Source organism: Pseudochaenichthys georgianus, chromosome 1 (assembly GCF_902827115.2).
Source record: "Pseudochaenichthys georgianus chromosome 1, fPseGeo1.2, whole genome shotgun sequence".
Lineage (NCBI taxonomy): Eukaryota > Metazoa > Chordata > Actinopteri > Perciformes > Channichthyidae > Pseudochaenichthys > Pseudochaenichthys georgianus.
In genome coordinates, this window is record NC_047503.1 from 32,410,201 (window position 1) to 32,426,716 (window position 16,516).

At 43.4% G+C, this 16,516-nt stretch overlaps 1 protein-coding gene across 1 annotated transcript in view; it reads right to left on the reverse strand.

Annotated features, from left to right (window-relative positions):
* Positions 1-16,516, reverse strand: part of LOC117452720 (nucleosome-remodeling factor subunit BPTF-like) — a 47,925-nt gene that overhangs the window by 12,995 nt on the left and 18,414 nt on the right. The window contains exons 14-27 of the mRNA XM_034091457.1: positions 14,281-16,342; positions 13,267-13,391; positions 10,773-10,901; positions 10,536-10,686; positions 10,178-10,217; positions 9,610-9,832; positions 9,325-9,465; positions 6,342-6,472; positions 5,897-6,011; positions 2,441-2,631; positions 1,695-1,935; positions 1,246-1,514; positions 537-641; positions 263-424 (exon numbers count right to left, since the gene is read on the reverse strand). Coding sequence (XP_033947348.1) covers positions 263-424; positions 537-641; positions 1,246-1,514; positions 1,695-1,935; positions 2,441-2,631; positions 5,897-6,011; positions 6,342-6,472; positions 9,325-9,465; positions 9,610-9,832; positions 10,178-10,217; positions 10,536-10,686; positions 10,773-10,901; positions 13,267-13,391; positions 14,281-16,342 — 4,085 coding nt within the window. The remainder of the gene's footprint in view (positions 1-262; positions 425-536; positions 642-1,245; positions 1,515-1,694; positions 1,936-2,440; positions 2,632-5,896; positions 6,012-6,341; positions 6,473-9,324; positions 9,466-9,609; positions 9,833-10,177; positions 10,218-10,535; positions 10,687-10,772; positions 10,902-13,266; positions 13,392-14,280; positions 16,343-16,516) is intronic.

The following is a 16,516-nucleotide window of genomic DNA, read 5'->3' on the forward strand; positions in this document are numbered from 1 at the left end:
CACAACACACACACACAACAACACACAAAACAACAACACACACACACACACACACACACACACACACACCACACACACACACACACACACACACACACACACACACACACACACACACACACACACACACACACACACACACACACACACACACACACACACACACACACACACACACACACACACACACACACACACACACACACACACACACACACACACACACACACACACACACACACACACACACACACACACACACCTGTTTCTGAATGATGTCGCTCTGGCTGGCTGTGTTGAGGGCTTGCTCTCTCTTGGCCTCTGCAGCTTGTCTCTTCTTCTGCTGCTGCTGCTCTCTGAGCTGCTGGATCCTCTGCAGCTGCTCCTGGACAGAAGCTGCCTGGATGGTCACCACGTTCCCAATCTGTGCAGAGAGCATATTGTTATCAGGCTTTTATAATGTTAAATAGGGCCCTTAGTGGGTTCCTATGAGGCTAAAATAAGTTAGCGCCTGGTTTACTGGCTTGCTGCATTACCTGTCCTCCCTGAGCTGAGGTGGTCCCGGCCTGTTGAATCTGGATGGGAAGCTGCAGTTTGATGTGCTGTGACAGAGAGCCTCCACCCTGCAGCTGCGCCAACACCTGCAACACACAAGATACACAAGTTTAACAAAGCTGAAAAAAAACCAGCGCTATGTTCATACATTAATAAAACTTCTATTTAGATTCATCTTCCACTGTCAACTACATCAGTGGTTTAAAAAACAAAAGTGCTATAAAAAGGACCTCCTTTCCCTACTATATATACAAAAAAACACCCCTTGAAATGAAGAAGGCCGTTAGGAACCCCCTGTGTAGCTCTGGAGACCCCCACTGGGGCGTCCTAATCCACAGGTTGAGGAACATGGAGATACAGTATCAACTTATAAGAGCCCCACCTGATTGGCTGGATATGATAAATGATCAGCCACAGATTGGTCAGGTAAGGCTTGCCATGGATTTATTTACATCCACAGCTGTTTTGCCCAAAACAGTAAAGTCTCCCACTGCTGGACAACATGTAGCTTTACCTGAGCAGTGCACAGTTGCTTAAAGTCATCAGTACTAGAGACTTCGTTGACATGAATACAAATATAGGAGGATTTTTTTGTTTCGTCTAGGCTTTTGTGCAGTGGGTGGTAAAAACCCAATTACATGTTCGGAATAATATTGTGAATGTAAACGTAGCCTTTCTTGCTGATCGTACCTGAACCTGCTGCTGCAGTCCGGACAAGCTGATGACCTGCTGCAGCTGAGCCGTTCCTCCCTGTGTTTTCACCTGCAGCGAGGTGGGAGACTGGATCGGCATGTGAGCCTGCGTCTGAGGGGGTAACTGGCCTTGTGGGGTGGCCGACGAAGGGGTGCTGGTAGTGGCCAAGGGGGTTGCCCCTGCCTGGACGGGGGCAGCCGCCTGCTGGGCGGGCTGGGCGGGGGTTTTGGTGGAGGTGGAGTTGAGCTGACCGGGAACTGTGGTGGCTGGAGAGAGAGAGATAGAGATAGAGAGAGATAAAGAGGGTTAAAGGTTAGGACAAGTGTATCTTAATTGCAAATTACCCAGTAGAATTGCATACAATTTCCATTTTATTCTCATAATGAGTCGCTTTGAAGCAAAACATCACAAAATGCATATCCGTGGAGTGTTTGTTGTGATCATACCTGTGCTTGATGTTGGCGTGGCTGCTGAGGCGATGGGAGTGAAGAGGAAGCGCTGCACCTGGCCGTTGGGCAGCACTGCCTGCATGAGCTGCTGACCGGGTCCTGGGATGACCGTGACCCCGTGAGGAATGACCTGCAGCTGGCCAGTGGTCTGGCCCTGACCCTGAACCATCACCGTCAGAGCCTGCTGGGTACCACCGACTCCAGCCTGCCGATCCACAGCTGAACCTGCCTGCTGCTTCTACGAGAGGCGGAGAGGAGAGGGAGAGGTGAGGGAGAGCCGAGGTAAGGTTAGTGTACGAGCTAATCCAAAATGAAAACATGTGGATGCACTCTATGACCTTTAAAAGAGTAAACCGTTATATGCTATACTGGCTTCTTCAAATAAACTTGATTTTGAATTGAACTTGAACTCTACACTTTACTCGTCAAAGTAGCAGGCTTGTACAATTTTAGGTTAATCAGCATTTTTGTATTTGCACAATTTGTCCTTTAATAATGGAGCTGAACACGTCTTTATATTCATACATAATCAACTAATGAATCTGAATATTTACCCATATCTTTACTCTAAATACATTTAAAGGAAAACATGTAAAGAGGAAACATTTGTACAGACCATTATAATACATTTATCTTGGCATGGTATTCTTTAATTTAAATCAAACCTCATTGCTAACGGGGAGATATTATTGATGTAACCCTGCACCGAGGACCCCCAGTGTTTCGATGCCTCCCTCACTGACCTGTGTGAGCTGGGTGAGCTGAGCAAGGGTGAGTTTGACCTGGCCCTGCGGCCGCGGGGGGGTGCCAGCTGCAGTCGTGGGGCTTCCTGCCCCTTGACCAGTAACCGTGGCAACTGGGCTGGCCCCAGATATTGCTGTGGAGACTGCCTGGCCGCGAATGATCTGCGTCACGACCTGCTGTCCACCCTGACCTGGAAAAGAAGGTGAACAAAGGCGCTAAATGTAACTCGACTTGCAAACGTGAAGAGGATATTTTGAATGTGAGGTTATTTGAGGTATTGGCTCGGTCTGTAGGGACTTGGTCTTGGAACCGAAGAGTCGCCGATTCACGTCCCGATCGGACCCAAAAAAAGATGGAGTGAGCTGGTAGCTGGAGAGGTGCCAGTTCACCTCCAAGGCCACTGCCGAGGTGCCCTTGAGCAAGGCACCTAACCTCGAAACTGCTTCCTCGGCGCCGGGTACCTGGCAGCCTCTCTGCCCTGCCACTTCTCCTATCTGCATGTGGTTGTGTGTGTGCATGTATATCCTCTGTGTGTGTGTGCATGTATATCCTCTGTGTGTGTGTGTGTGTGTGTGTGTGTGTGTGTGTGTGTGTGTGTGTGTGTGTGTGTGTGTGTGTGTGTGTGCGTGTATATCCTCTGTGTGTGTGCGTGTATATCCTCTGTGTGTGTGTGTGTGTGTGTGTGTGTGTGTGTGTGTGTGTGTGTGTGCGCATGTCTATCCTCTGTGTGTGTGCATGTATATCCTCTGTGTGCGCATGTATATCCTCTGTGTGCGTGCATGTATATCCTCTGTGTGCGCATGTATATCCTCTGTGTGTGTGCATGTATATCCTCTGTGTGTGTGCATGTATATCCTCTGTGTGTGCATGTATATCCTCTGTGTGTGCATGTATATCCTCTGTGTGTGCATGTATATCCTCTGTGTGTGCATGTATATCCTCTGTGTGTGCATGTATATCCTCTGTGTGCGCATGTATATCCTCTGTGTGCGCATGTATATCCTCTGTGTGTGTGCATGTATATCCTGTGTGTGTGTGCATGTATATCCTCTGTGTGTGCATGTATATCCTCTGTGTGTGCATGTATATCCTCTGTGTGTGCATGTATATCCTCTGTGTGTGCATGTATATCCTCTGTGTGTGCATGTATATCCTCTGTGTGTGCATGTATATCCTCTGTGTGTGCATGTATATCCTCTGTGTGTGTGCATGTATATCCCCCGTGTGTGTGCATGTATATATCTGTGTGTGTGCATGTATATCCTCTGTGTGTGCATGTATATCCCCCCGTGTGTGTGCATGTATATCCTCTGTGTGTGTGCATGTATATCCTCTGTGTGTGTGCATGTATATCCCCCCGTGTGTGTGCATGTATATATCTGTGTGTGTGCATGTATATCCTCTGTGTGCATGTATATCCTCTGTGTGCATGTATATCCTCTGTGTGCATGTATATCCTCTGTGTGCATGTATATCCTCTGTGTGCATGTATATCCTCTGTGTGTGTGCATGTATATCCCCCGTGTGTGTGCATGTATATCCCCCCGTGTGTGTGCGCATGTATATATCTGTGTGTGTGCATATATATCCTCTGTGTGTGCATGTATATATCTGTGTATGTGCATGTATATCCTCTGTGTGTGTGCATGTATATCCTGTGTGTGTGCATGTATATCCTGTGTGTGTGCATGTATATCCTGTGTGTGTGCATGTATATCCTCTGTGTGTGTGCATGTATATCCTCTGTGTGTGTGTGCATGTATATCCTCTGTGTGTGTGCATGTATATCCTCCCCTGTGTGTGTAATGTGTGTAAACACAACAGAGTGAGGAAAGAAATGTCCCTGTAAGGGATTAATAAAGTGTATCTTCTTCTTCTACTTCAGAGTCAGTGGGTGTTTCTCAATGTCGAGGAGGCTTGCTTGGTAGCAAATGTACCTCCGAGTCAGTTGCTTCAGAAGCGAGGCAAGAATCCTTCCTAGCCTCGGAAAATGGAGAATTGTGGAACAGTTATAAATACTGTTCTAGAAAAACGATGTGTTTTTGGATATTTGTGGAGTTAGGTGGTCCGCGAGTGTTTTTTTATTGGTTAAGTGGTCCTTGGTATGAAAAATGTTGTGAAACACTGTCATAGATGATGTACCGTATATATATTAGGGGTGTAACGGTACACGTACCCGTACCGAAATTATTCGGTACGGGCCCTTCGGTTCGGTACACGTGTGTACCGAAGTGTACCGAACGCATATAACTTTAAACGTAAAAAATTGAGAACGTGAACAACTTTTTGGAAGTAATCTCAGGTGCTGCGTCGCAGCATTCAGAGTAATTTGCACCCATTGTGTTCAACGCGTCATAGAGCGAGCAAGTCATTTAATTGGACGAGCTGGTCAGAGGGATGCGTTCTTTGTAATCAGTAATTTGAGGAACTGTCGAAATGGCGAACGCAGATAAAGTTGAGCTCGAAAATCCTCCAGCATCATTGAAGTCTCCGGTTTGGGAACATTTTGGTTTCGCAGTTACGTACAAGGATGACGGACAAAGACAGGTGGACCGCACCAAAGCTGTTTGTCGGCATTGTTCAACTAAAATTGGTTACGCGGCTGGCAATACATCAAACTTGCCCACTCATTTGAAAAGGCATCACCCGAACGTGAATATCACCGGTACCAAAAGACTGAAGTGCAAACCCAACTCCCACTAGCATTTAAGCCTCCACCACTCGCAAAAACTTCAGACCGAGCCAAAGCTATTACAAACGGCAAATATCCTTATGTTGCCATGTTAGCAAAGCGCTACCTGGCTGTATCTGCTACCTCTGTTCCTATAGAGGGTGTGTTCTCCACAGCAGGAGACATTGCTAGTGCCAGCAGATCTGCCCTTTTGGCAAGCAATGTGGACAAGTACATCTTTCTTTAAAAAAACATGAAAATACAATGACAAGCAAGTCCTAATGTCAAGCTGGCTGCTTAGGTACTAGTACAGTTCAAATACAGATTATTTCAGTTCATCGAAAAGCTGCACCTTAATGTTTATTTTATTATATTTTATATTTATTTGAGTGAATATTCATATAGTTTAATAATAATTAAAAACCCTAAACTAATAGTTTATGTTTTGTGAGTACTAGTACAGTAAAGTTCAAATACAGATTATTTCAGTTTATCGAAATGCTGCACCTTAATGTTTATTTTATTATATTTTGTATTTATTTGAGTGAATACATTATTCACAGTTTAATAATAATTAAGAAAAAAATTGTTATGTTTTGTGATAATTTTTTCTGCTGTACCGAAAACGTACCGAACCGAACCGTGACCTAAAAACCGAGGTACGTACCGAACCGAAATGTTTGTGAACCGTTACACCCCTAATATATATATATATATATATATATATATAAACGGTTGCTATTTGTTCTATCTAGATAAAGGATTCTTGTGGAGAGTTCATTACCTTGCTGGACCACGAGGGGAGTTCGGAGTATCGTCTTTCCCATTTGTCCGGTCTGCTGGATCGGTGTTCGGATCACCGTCATTCCTGGACGGATCTGAGCACCAGCTGCCAGAACCTATTAGGACATTAGTAGAAATATTTGACTAATTAGTTATTTAAAAGCCAGCATCATTCTTCTAACATTTTAGAATCTTACAAAAAAGGGGTCAAACCCATAGTTCAGGAAAAGAGGAGCTGATTAAGCAAGAACTTAAATTATATATAAAAGTTTTAAAAAGTACCGACAGCACAGGCAACAAAATCAGTAATGTGAACACATTCATAGAATAAAATACAACACGAACAAAACAAAGCAATAGGCAAAGTTGTTCAGTTGTGATCACATACGCAATGAACAAACGTAAAGAAGTTAAACCACTGTATGGATGCTTCACAGCACATGTACCTGCTGCTGGGAGCCTGGGGTATTGGGCCTGATGTTGAGCGTGGTGGTGTGCGGCTGGAATGTGGTGAAGGTCTGAGCACCGCCTGCTGTGCCTGACGGGATGATCCCCAACACTTTCTGCTGAACAACACCTGCAGGGAGAAGAGAAGCATGAAGATACCACAGTTTACATACAAGTGAGTAGATATGAGGCCAAGAAGAGGGCAGCTTGACCATTTTTCGCATCATTCAAGATATAAATATACAAATATTCCGGGCGGGAAGATCAGAGAAGAACAAGTAAATACTTTATTTGATGACACGCATATGGCAGGAAAGTGGTTTTAAGGAAGCGTGAAAGAGAGAAAAGCCGCAAAGAAGGGACAGCTTATGCAAGTTGTAAGTTTATAGAAATGCAAAGGGTTCATTTGTATCCTCACAGGAATGCTTGTAATCTTGTATCTTTAGAGCTCAATGATATGTAGTATGTGAATACCTGTCTTACATCAAACACATCCACCAACGCATATTTGAATGCTCAAACATTCCTAATACAATTACTGATGTGAAGCTGTGGCCACATGTTTGCGTGCCACAAGTGAGCAAGTTGTAAGAAGTCCTGCATTGATACAACTAAATAGATTATTTGTGGGCTTCTCTCCCTACTTGATGGCCTGTGTTTGATCACAGCAATGGCAAATATTAGTTGAGCAGGTAAACAACATCTTCAAAGGCTCACTGAAAGCTTAGTTGGGTTTCCCCCAACATACCTGAACCCCCTCATAAATTATGCATGAATTGGGATCCTGCTTTTTAACTTTAATCTGACAAAGGGAGCGTTTCATATTTGTTCGCCAGGCCGTCTGCCTTAATGAGCTCACGTGAAGCTGATGGCAGAAAACCGAGTGTCGCTCTTTTCCTCTGCTGCGGTTTCTCAACCGCAACCGAGCAGGTAAACCTATACATCAAGGGTTTCCCTCTTCAAACAGGGATGTTAAACCGGTCGTAAGACCAGGGGAGTAGCAGCTCAGTCACACACATCAAACACACTTTTCTATGGACTGGCTGTTTGGAGAGGTCTGGGAGTTAGGACTCCGTTGAGTTGAGAGGTGCATTTTTTTTAAACAAGGAGGAAGGAAAAAAAGAAAAATGGAATCCCGTTATAGAGGGCTACCTGTCTGGTAAGCAGACCTCAGGGTAAACTTGTTTTCCTGCCTAACTTCCTTAAGCCCGTCCAAAACAAACAGGGCGCCCAACAGTCATGCTGGATAAATACACATGTCCATTAAATGGTTACACTCCATCTGAACTTGGTTTCTCCTTCATGGTGACTTCAAAGGTAAGAAAAATCACTTTCTTTGTATCCTTGGTGAATATCATTATCTTTATCTGGTGAATGCAATGTTTTTATAAAGCAATTGTGTGTTAAATGATACATATACTCTATTTTCATTGACATTATCGTTGCATCACAGTTGAAAATAAAGACCTCTTCAGATTTTTATTTTCCACATTTTTCTTTTAGCTAGCTTGACAGAAGGATTTTAAAACAGTAGAAAGCTGTTCAAATTGAATCAATCCAAATGCTAGATACCCCTCCAAATGTTCTTGAATTTCTAGACTAACATTTCCTATTTGATCTTTCTGTTTTTTCACTGAAGCATATTTTAAGCTTGAGCTTAAAAAAAGTACCCTCTGATAAAAACAATGTGTGATACATTTAGTCAGATAATTGTTTTTGTTATGTTGAATCTGACCTTCATAACCCAAACGAGAGCTGTCAACAGCTTTAATGGAACATGTAAACATAACAGACCACCTGCACTGAGTGTTAAGCCATATCAATCACTGATAACATGACAGGACTGCAGACATGCCAGCTGGTGCTCAGTACAAACCATCGCCTCATCCGCAGTGTCAATATTAACATATTATACAGTTCTGAAGCACCAAACTAAAGATCGGACAATCCTGAATCTGCAGTCTGGATTTCAAACCTCAGACTACACAAGTCCACCATCCTAAAAACCTCCAACCAAAATAACAGCTTTCTATGAGATCACCATGCCGACAGGACACAGCCAGACATGAACTGCGACACCAAACCAGCTGAGTCATGAGGTTGGCACATTAAGGGCACCACAATTGGGTTTTAGCCTTTTATTCTGTGTCCACTGACAAACATATCTGTCTCTTTACCTGCTATGTTCTTCACTATGTTTACCAGCTAGTGTCTGAGTGTGTCTGTCTGCTGTCTGGACTCTGGAGCTGGGCAGGTAGTTTACTGTGGGTTTATCACAGTACAAGGTTTCAGCGCAAACCTTGTAGAAAAAGACCTCCTTTAAATCTCATATACCACCCCCTTTAAACATTGCAATATGTCTTGCACAAATCTAGTTCATTCTCACAGTCACATTACTAAATAAAAAACTTCAGGAATCATTGAGGGGTGTATGTGATCATTTAAACTATGGAATCAGGCTAAATGAGGACAAATCTTAATTTCAAGCATGTAAAGAAAAACAAGACTGCAATACGGTAAAACTAACTGTGACACCTGTGAGACTGATTCAAAGAGACAAGCTTGTTTAATCGAGCTCAACAGGTCTTCTAGGTTGTGGGTTTTTAAAGACATGTACTTGGCTCACTGACAAAGGAAATCAAGGACAGAGGAGTGTCTAATTTGTAGACTTCAAAACATTTGGACGTGCAGTAGCTGGCACCAACAATTTTAAAAATGAAGACAGACTCAGTCCTTCTGGAGCGCTGTGTGCGTGGTTGGCACACTCAATTGCTTACAACGGCATCAAATGAATGAGCCAGATCTAATTTGCCTCCTTTGACACATTTGAAATGTCTCGGCTGTGGGTCTAAGGTGAGGCAATGAAAACACAAACAAACACGCATTCTGAGGTGCTTGGAAAGAACGAATGTCTACACTGAATAAATGCAACTTGTGCTCTCCTTCTGCCTCCAAGGTGTGGCGTATTAAAACCGGCCTTACCTCCTTGTGAAGTTGGCACGTTGACAGTGACGATCTTGCTGTTGGAGGGGAGTGGCAGCTTGGTGGTCACTACCTTCCCCCCCATAGAGGTTCCCGTAATCTGGAAGGTGTGTCCACTAGATGTGGCCAAGGTGGTCTCACCTGCAAACAAATAAATAATGCTGTTACAATGACATATTTATAATTGCAAATCCAATAATATTATTAGTATTTGTACAATGATTTGTGATCTATGCCCTTTAAATAAGAACAAAGAGTAGACAGTGCTTATCTGCTGCAAAGTACCTTGTGTGCTTTGACCCTGCTTGACCCAGGTGGCGAACGACTGCTGGAAGTTTTTGTTCTGCTGGAATGTGACGGGGGTGCCCATCTTGGTGGACAGTACCACCTTGGTGGTGGCGGTGCCCTGGCCCGACAGTGAGCCGATGATGACTTTGGGCGTGGAGACAGGTGTTGCAGGAGTCCCTGTTGGGGTCACTGTGATGCCTGGTTTCTGTTCCAGACGTTTCTGTGATGGTACATCATTCAGATCATTAACATAGGAACCCATGATAAAAGCATTCAAAAGGAACTGCTAATACATAATATCTATTTAGCTTAAATTAGCTATTGTATCGGTATAGATTGGTATAGACTGGGATGTTCAAGGGTTAGCTTCTTGGGAAAATGATACCATTGATGAACTGTCTGTTTTTGATTCATTCAAGTGTTTTTAAGTGCAGTCCACTGCCAGATTGAATTATTTGTCCTCATTGAAAGAAGATATAATAAAAAATAAAGGCCTACTGTTATATTATTTGTAGGATTAAAGTGCTTATTAAGCGTGAAGATTACATAACTGAACCAGACTCACCTTGGCCTGCTCGGCTGCCTGAGCTTTCTCCCTCTCCACCCTGTAAAAAAAAAAAAAAAGAAGAAGCTTCACAAAAAGTAAAACATTTGTGAAAAATAAGATCAGATGATGCTCCATTCATTTCAATTTAATAAATGTTGAAAGTTAGGTGTAATTTTTTGTAAGAGTTTAATATCTTGTAATTAAAACATTTTGAGCATCTGCCACAGCCACATTTACAAAGTTGTGGCCAGTTTGGTTATTTTTGATTAAGGTTTTGTTTACTATTTATGTATTTTGTCATAACTTCCAAATGAATTTTGACAAAGAATATTGTCACTGACAAATGTGTATGTATAACATGGTTGAACCCTGTGACCTCTCTGAGAAGGCTCTGATCTCCCAGAGGTCCAGCTCCTCCTCAGCCACCCAGGTCTCCATCACCACAGGGCCCGTCTGCTTGGCGGGCTCCGCCTTTTTGGGGCGCAACGCACTGGATCGCAGCCCCTTCCTCTGAGGGGTGTGGGTTTCTGTGTGGATCAAAAACAGTTCAGTGTTATTGTGTAATGTTTAAACCCCTCTTTCTTAAGTGTAAAGAATATGAACTGTCGCTAACCTTTAGGAGTGTCAGGCACTCCGAGGGGGCAGATGATTTTGCGGATGCAGTACTCAGAGCGAATGCCGTAGGGTCCCACGTCACGGCGCTTGATGATCTCTGTCGTGGTGATTTCGGTGTCTGACGTCTCTGTAGCAATGAGTGGGGATAGGGCTGGGTTGGTATGGTGATGAGGAGAGCCCGAGAAGATGGAGGAGATGCGCTCCAACATAAACAGAGTGACACCAATGTGACCCATATGAGGGCTGTCTTCTTAAGGGCCAACATGACATGGGGCTCAGGAGGATAGCCCAGGTAGATACTATGACTGTTATTGAACCACATATTTGACCCAATTTTGAGCAACCAGTGTCACATATCATCAACCTAATATAAAGTAATATCGGTATAAAAAAGAAGAACATTCGGTAACACTTTATAAACTTTAAACACTTTATTTGTAAATACATTATAGCTAGGGTTGCCAACCGTCCCGTATTAGCCGGGACGCCCCGTATTTGAGCCAAAAGGGGCGTGTCCCGTACGGGACTTTGTTTGTCCCGGACTCCCGTGTAAAGGGAAAAATAAAATAAAAGATTCTGTTTGCGCGCAAATGAAAGTGTGTCTGGCTGCCTGCCTGTGTGTTTGTGTGCTGTATGTGAAGGGCACTAGGACCGCTCAGTTGACAGGGCAGGCACAATGCTCCCACGTGTGTGTGTGTGTGTGTGTGTGTGTGTGTGTGTGTGTGTGTGTGTGTGTGTGTGTGTGTGTGTGTGTGTGTGTGTGTGAGATGTTCTCCGGTGGGCCGCGGGCGCGGCATCATTGTTTGTGTGGCATGTCAGCCTGTTTAGTCGTGTGGGGAAATGAGCGCTGCCGAGGTGATAATGAAAGAGCAGGAGAGAGAGAGAGGATGTGGTTCTGGGCCCTGGCCCTTCTAAAAAGAAAAGACTTGTGTCTTACAACAAACAGTGGAAGAAAAACACAGTTGGGTAAAGCCCGTGAGTGGAGATCTGTCTCGGGTCTTGTGTGTGTGTGTGTGTGTGTGTGTGTGTGTGTGTGTGTGTGTGTGTGTGTGTGTGTGTGTGTGTGTGTGTGTGTGTGTGTGTGTGTGTGTGTGTGTGTGTGTGTGTGTGTCAGCTGATTGATGGGGAAATGGTTGGTTGAAGGATAGCATTAAGTCTAATAATGATGTACCGTGCATGTTCACATCATGTATACTTTGCATTACTTAATACCATTTTTCTTGTTTGTACATCGAGGTGCCCAGATATCCCTAGTGCCCACCTATCCGATTTGAACATGCTGATGTACAATGTGATGTAGTAGCCTAATGCAGGTGTAAGACCATTGTGTTTGTATTGTGTTATAGGTATGCATAGTTTTCTATGTATTTTGAGGGTTTTGACCCCTCGAACCCTAGGGGGCTGGCTCCCCCAAAAGAATTAAATAACATAACCCTAAAACCGAAATAAAGTAACAAAAAAAGTAACTAAATTCTCCATTTCTGGAAGTTGGCAACCCTAATTATAGCATATAGGCTAGTATGGCTAACGCTAGCATGCATGCTAACGCTACCGTGTATGCTAGCGCTAATGCTAATGCTAGCGCTAATGCAAATGCTAACGCATTTTCTCATTGTGTTTAAACATCTCCAAATGTCATCACATAAACACAATACATGTTACTAATCCTTACAGTGCAAGTACACTTACAGTCATTGCTTTCTGACGGACTTGACCCTTTCACTATTCAGGTTGCATAGGGAAAATTAGTAGTAGTCTACTGCCATGCTATTCAGTTCACTTTATCCTACCCGGTTTCCTGTCCAACCTTCAGTACACATTTTTAAAAAATATAAATGTGCAAATATGAAACATACTGCTATTGGTAGCTGAACTGTCAATACCCCAAAACATATTCTTAGATATAAATATCTAATTTTGAGTTATTTAGACACAATTAACACTTATAGTTTAATGTCTTGTTACATAAGAATAGATCATATTTGTTAAGTGTTATTATGGGAGAATTACTATTCTTGTGGTACTACTGCCTTATTAGGCCCATATTGAGCAGCGCATATTAAGACCAAAACTCATGTACAACAACTTCCTTACTTTCAAAAAATAAGCACTAATTAGAGGGTTATTGAGGAAAAACTCTCAACTAATGGCCTATTACTTGTAGAATATGGTCATGTAGAATAAAGCATTAATAAGTGTTTTATAATGACTAATAAAGAGCCAATATACTGCTAATATGCATGTTAATTAACAACTAGTTGATGGTTAATTTGTGTACCTTAATATAAAGTGTTACCGAACATTCATAAAAGAATCATGCAGGAATTAGTTAACAGCACATAAACTCCACTAAAATAATCACCTTTATATCTTACATATCAAACAAAACAATTGTTATCCCCCCAAAAAACCCTAATCTACTTGTAAGCAGTCTTTCCCATTCCTCCTGGGGCCTCTTTATTTGGATGTCGGATGGAGTAAGGGGGCTCTACCTGTACGTGTGGTGCCGATCGCTGCGGATGGTTTGACAGCCATGTCGTCCCATCTCAACGAGGCCCAGAGGAGCCTTAGCATCAGGCTAACACCAGCCAAAGACTTCACGGTCTGCAGACGGTACCTATAACACAGGGATTAGGTATTAATCATGTATATAGTTGCATGTAACCATTAGTCCAACCAAGTAGTGCTTTAAACATAGCATAACACCTATACATAACATGACAAAAAGCTATACTGAAAGAAACTCCAGGGAAATGGAAATGTCTGTTGTGTAAAAATATTCTCTTCACTGCTTGTGTCATGCAGTTTATTATTGCGGTCTAATTGACGGTCAGTGACTCGCTCGGTGTGACCGAAAATACATTGTAGCATGATGATGAAATCGGGAAGGCAGAGTAAAAACAAACAAGAGTTGTTTGGTGATGAACTTGGACATTTCCATGAAAGAACTTACTCGCTGCTATTTTGAATAATTTAATTATATAACTAATTCTCTAGAGTGATTCATTATCTCTGACTATAAAAGCAAGCAAAACAATTTACTTACAAGTTTCAATGGGAAACATTTGCATAATTCCTTTTAGGGTGTAAGAGACTGCTCTCAGTGTATAATTAGGCAACTTATTCCATGCATTATTATGCTGTTTAGTAAAAAAACATTTTGAACATCTTCTATAATATCATCATGAGACTGTGTCTTCAGTATAAATCACTTTCCCATGTGTAAAAACAGGTGGGAAAATGTAACACCAAATAAACAGAAAATTAACAGGCCATGGCATTCTGAAAAAACAAGGGGAGAATTTAAAAGAGCGATGCTTAAGGAATGTAGGATTAACCTTATCCACCAACAACAAATCGATAAAACGACAATTACAAATAATGGTTAGTTTTAGACCCAATTATCTGTATAATTAGCAAAGTAGTAACTCCTGGTTGCTTAGAGAGAGTGTTTTAGAGAAAATGTTAATAAGCTTGTGAGAAAAATAACTAGAGAGCCATCTTACCTCCAGGTGATGCCGAACGTGGGCCTGGGTGAGGGATACGGCCAGATATCCAGCGCTGGCTTGGCATTGTAGCTGAAGATGGACACCTCACGAAACCCGCCTCGCCTTGCCAGCACCTTCAGGTTGTCATGTGGCAGTACAAAAATACTCTTGCGGCTGCTCTTGGTGACAAACTTCCGGTAAGAAGGAAGGGCAGTGTCTGAGCGAGTCTTCTTGGTGCGGGAGAACTTGAGGAGACGGACCCGGCCCTTTGTGGACAACGAGTCCTCCAGACTCACAGCGACAGACAACACTGAGGTCTTACCACGGCTGTCAGTTGTGGACTTACTGACTGACAGTGCTGTCTTCTGCTCCTTCGTCACTATCTCACTCTGGCTGTCCTCTGACTGACTGTCCAGCCCAGGGGAACAGACTTTGGTCACAGTTGTTTTGGTCATGGTAGTGAGGGTGGACACTGCGCTGTTTTCTGTTGTCGACGCGACAGGCTTTTTCACGACAGCCGGCTCATTCAATGGCATTTTTGCTATCCTCATCTCCGTAGAAACAACAGTTGTGGTGGTTGTGGAGGTTGTGGTTACCTGGGTGATGATGGTTTTGAGTGGTTCTGTAGTCCCGTTGTTACTGTTCTCCTCTGGAAAGCCGTCGCTCAGACTTAACTCCTCTGCTGAGGGTATAGGAGACGGCGCCATCCTGATGATCTTCACCGCAGGACTGGGTTTGTCCTCCATAGACTGAAATGGGAAAGTGCTAGTTCCAAGTGCTCCTACATTGTTCTCCAGCCTCGCGATCTTCAGTGGAGGTTTGTAGTCCTGGTCTGAGGTCATTGTCTTGCTCTCTATCTTAGAAACTAGGCTTGGCCCCTTGTCCCCAACCTCTGTACAATCATTCAAAGGGGCCAAATCTCCGTTCACTAAAGGCTTTGGCTGCGTGCCGTCCTTCAACGACACAACCACCCCATGTTCTTCAACTTTACCAATGATGTTCTCCTTAAGCTGTGTACTGCTGATAAGTATACCATTATTTGAGCTCATTACAGAGTTACTTAACACATTTTCACTCCCCAAGCCATCATTACCATTTACCTGACGGAGAGGAGAAACTGGCTTGGGAATGCCATCGCTTTCGGTTTTACCTTGTCCAATGCGTTCTATATTTCCTAGGATCTCCTTTGGCCCCATGCCGTTTTCCTCTGTGCTTGAATGTGCTGAGCCTAAGGTTTCTGGGTTTGGATTAATACCTTTAGAAGGAGATGTGTTTTGACTGCCGATCTGCCCAAGAACACTTTGAGAAGTCCGTAGGGAGTCGAATTTGAAGTTGGAAACCTCAGACCCAGTTTTTTCAATATGTGCAGCCTTGGTAACATCTGATGTTACGGTGGCTGTTTGTCGCTCTAAAGATCTTTGAATTCCCCCTGCTGGTGTTTCTTGTGAATTAGGCAGTTTGATGCCCTCTTGCCATGAAATGTCTGTATTTGTTTCTTTTTGCCCCATAGTCCTTTCTACTAAGTCTGCCTCCAATACCTTGGGCTTTGAATTAGTTTGGTTTTGTGTACCTGTACTGCAACTGTCTTTGTGTGTGGAGTCAGGAACAGGAGAAGGAGTAGGAAGAGAGACAGTCTGATTCGTAGTTTTAGAGGGTTCATGCAGACCCTCCTTGACATCCTCTCGTCCTTCAACTGTTCTCGGCACTGGAATTTGTGTTGTGGGTTTCTCCTCTTCTTTTACAGCTCTGCCCAGTGCAAGCTGTGTCTGAGCGAGAGCATGGGGCTTGAGTGGAGACCGTGGCCGGACCGGAGTGCTCAGAGGGGGGGTTGCTGTGAATGCAACGGGTATAAAAGTCTGAGGGTTGGCGGCAGACGCCTGCTGCCTTTGCCTCTCTTCAATAACGCGCTGCTTTACACGTCGCTCCAGCAGGCCGTCCAGTTTGGAGGTCTTGACCTTCTTGTAGGGAATGCGCGTTATGAAGCCCTTGCTGACATCTACTACATCGTAGTTAAAGGGCCGTGTGGAGATATCTGTAGGCTCCTCCTTCACAGCAGTCTTTTCCTCCTGAATACTGGAACCTGAAGAGAAAATGTATTCAGACTTTAATCTGCATTGATATACAACGGGGATAATCACATTCTCTGTCAATACAGTTTAAAACGTACACAATATTAAAAAAAAGTGTAATACTAAGAGCCATTCAAGTTTAAAACTACACATGCATTTAGATACAGTGCTATTACACAAAGCCG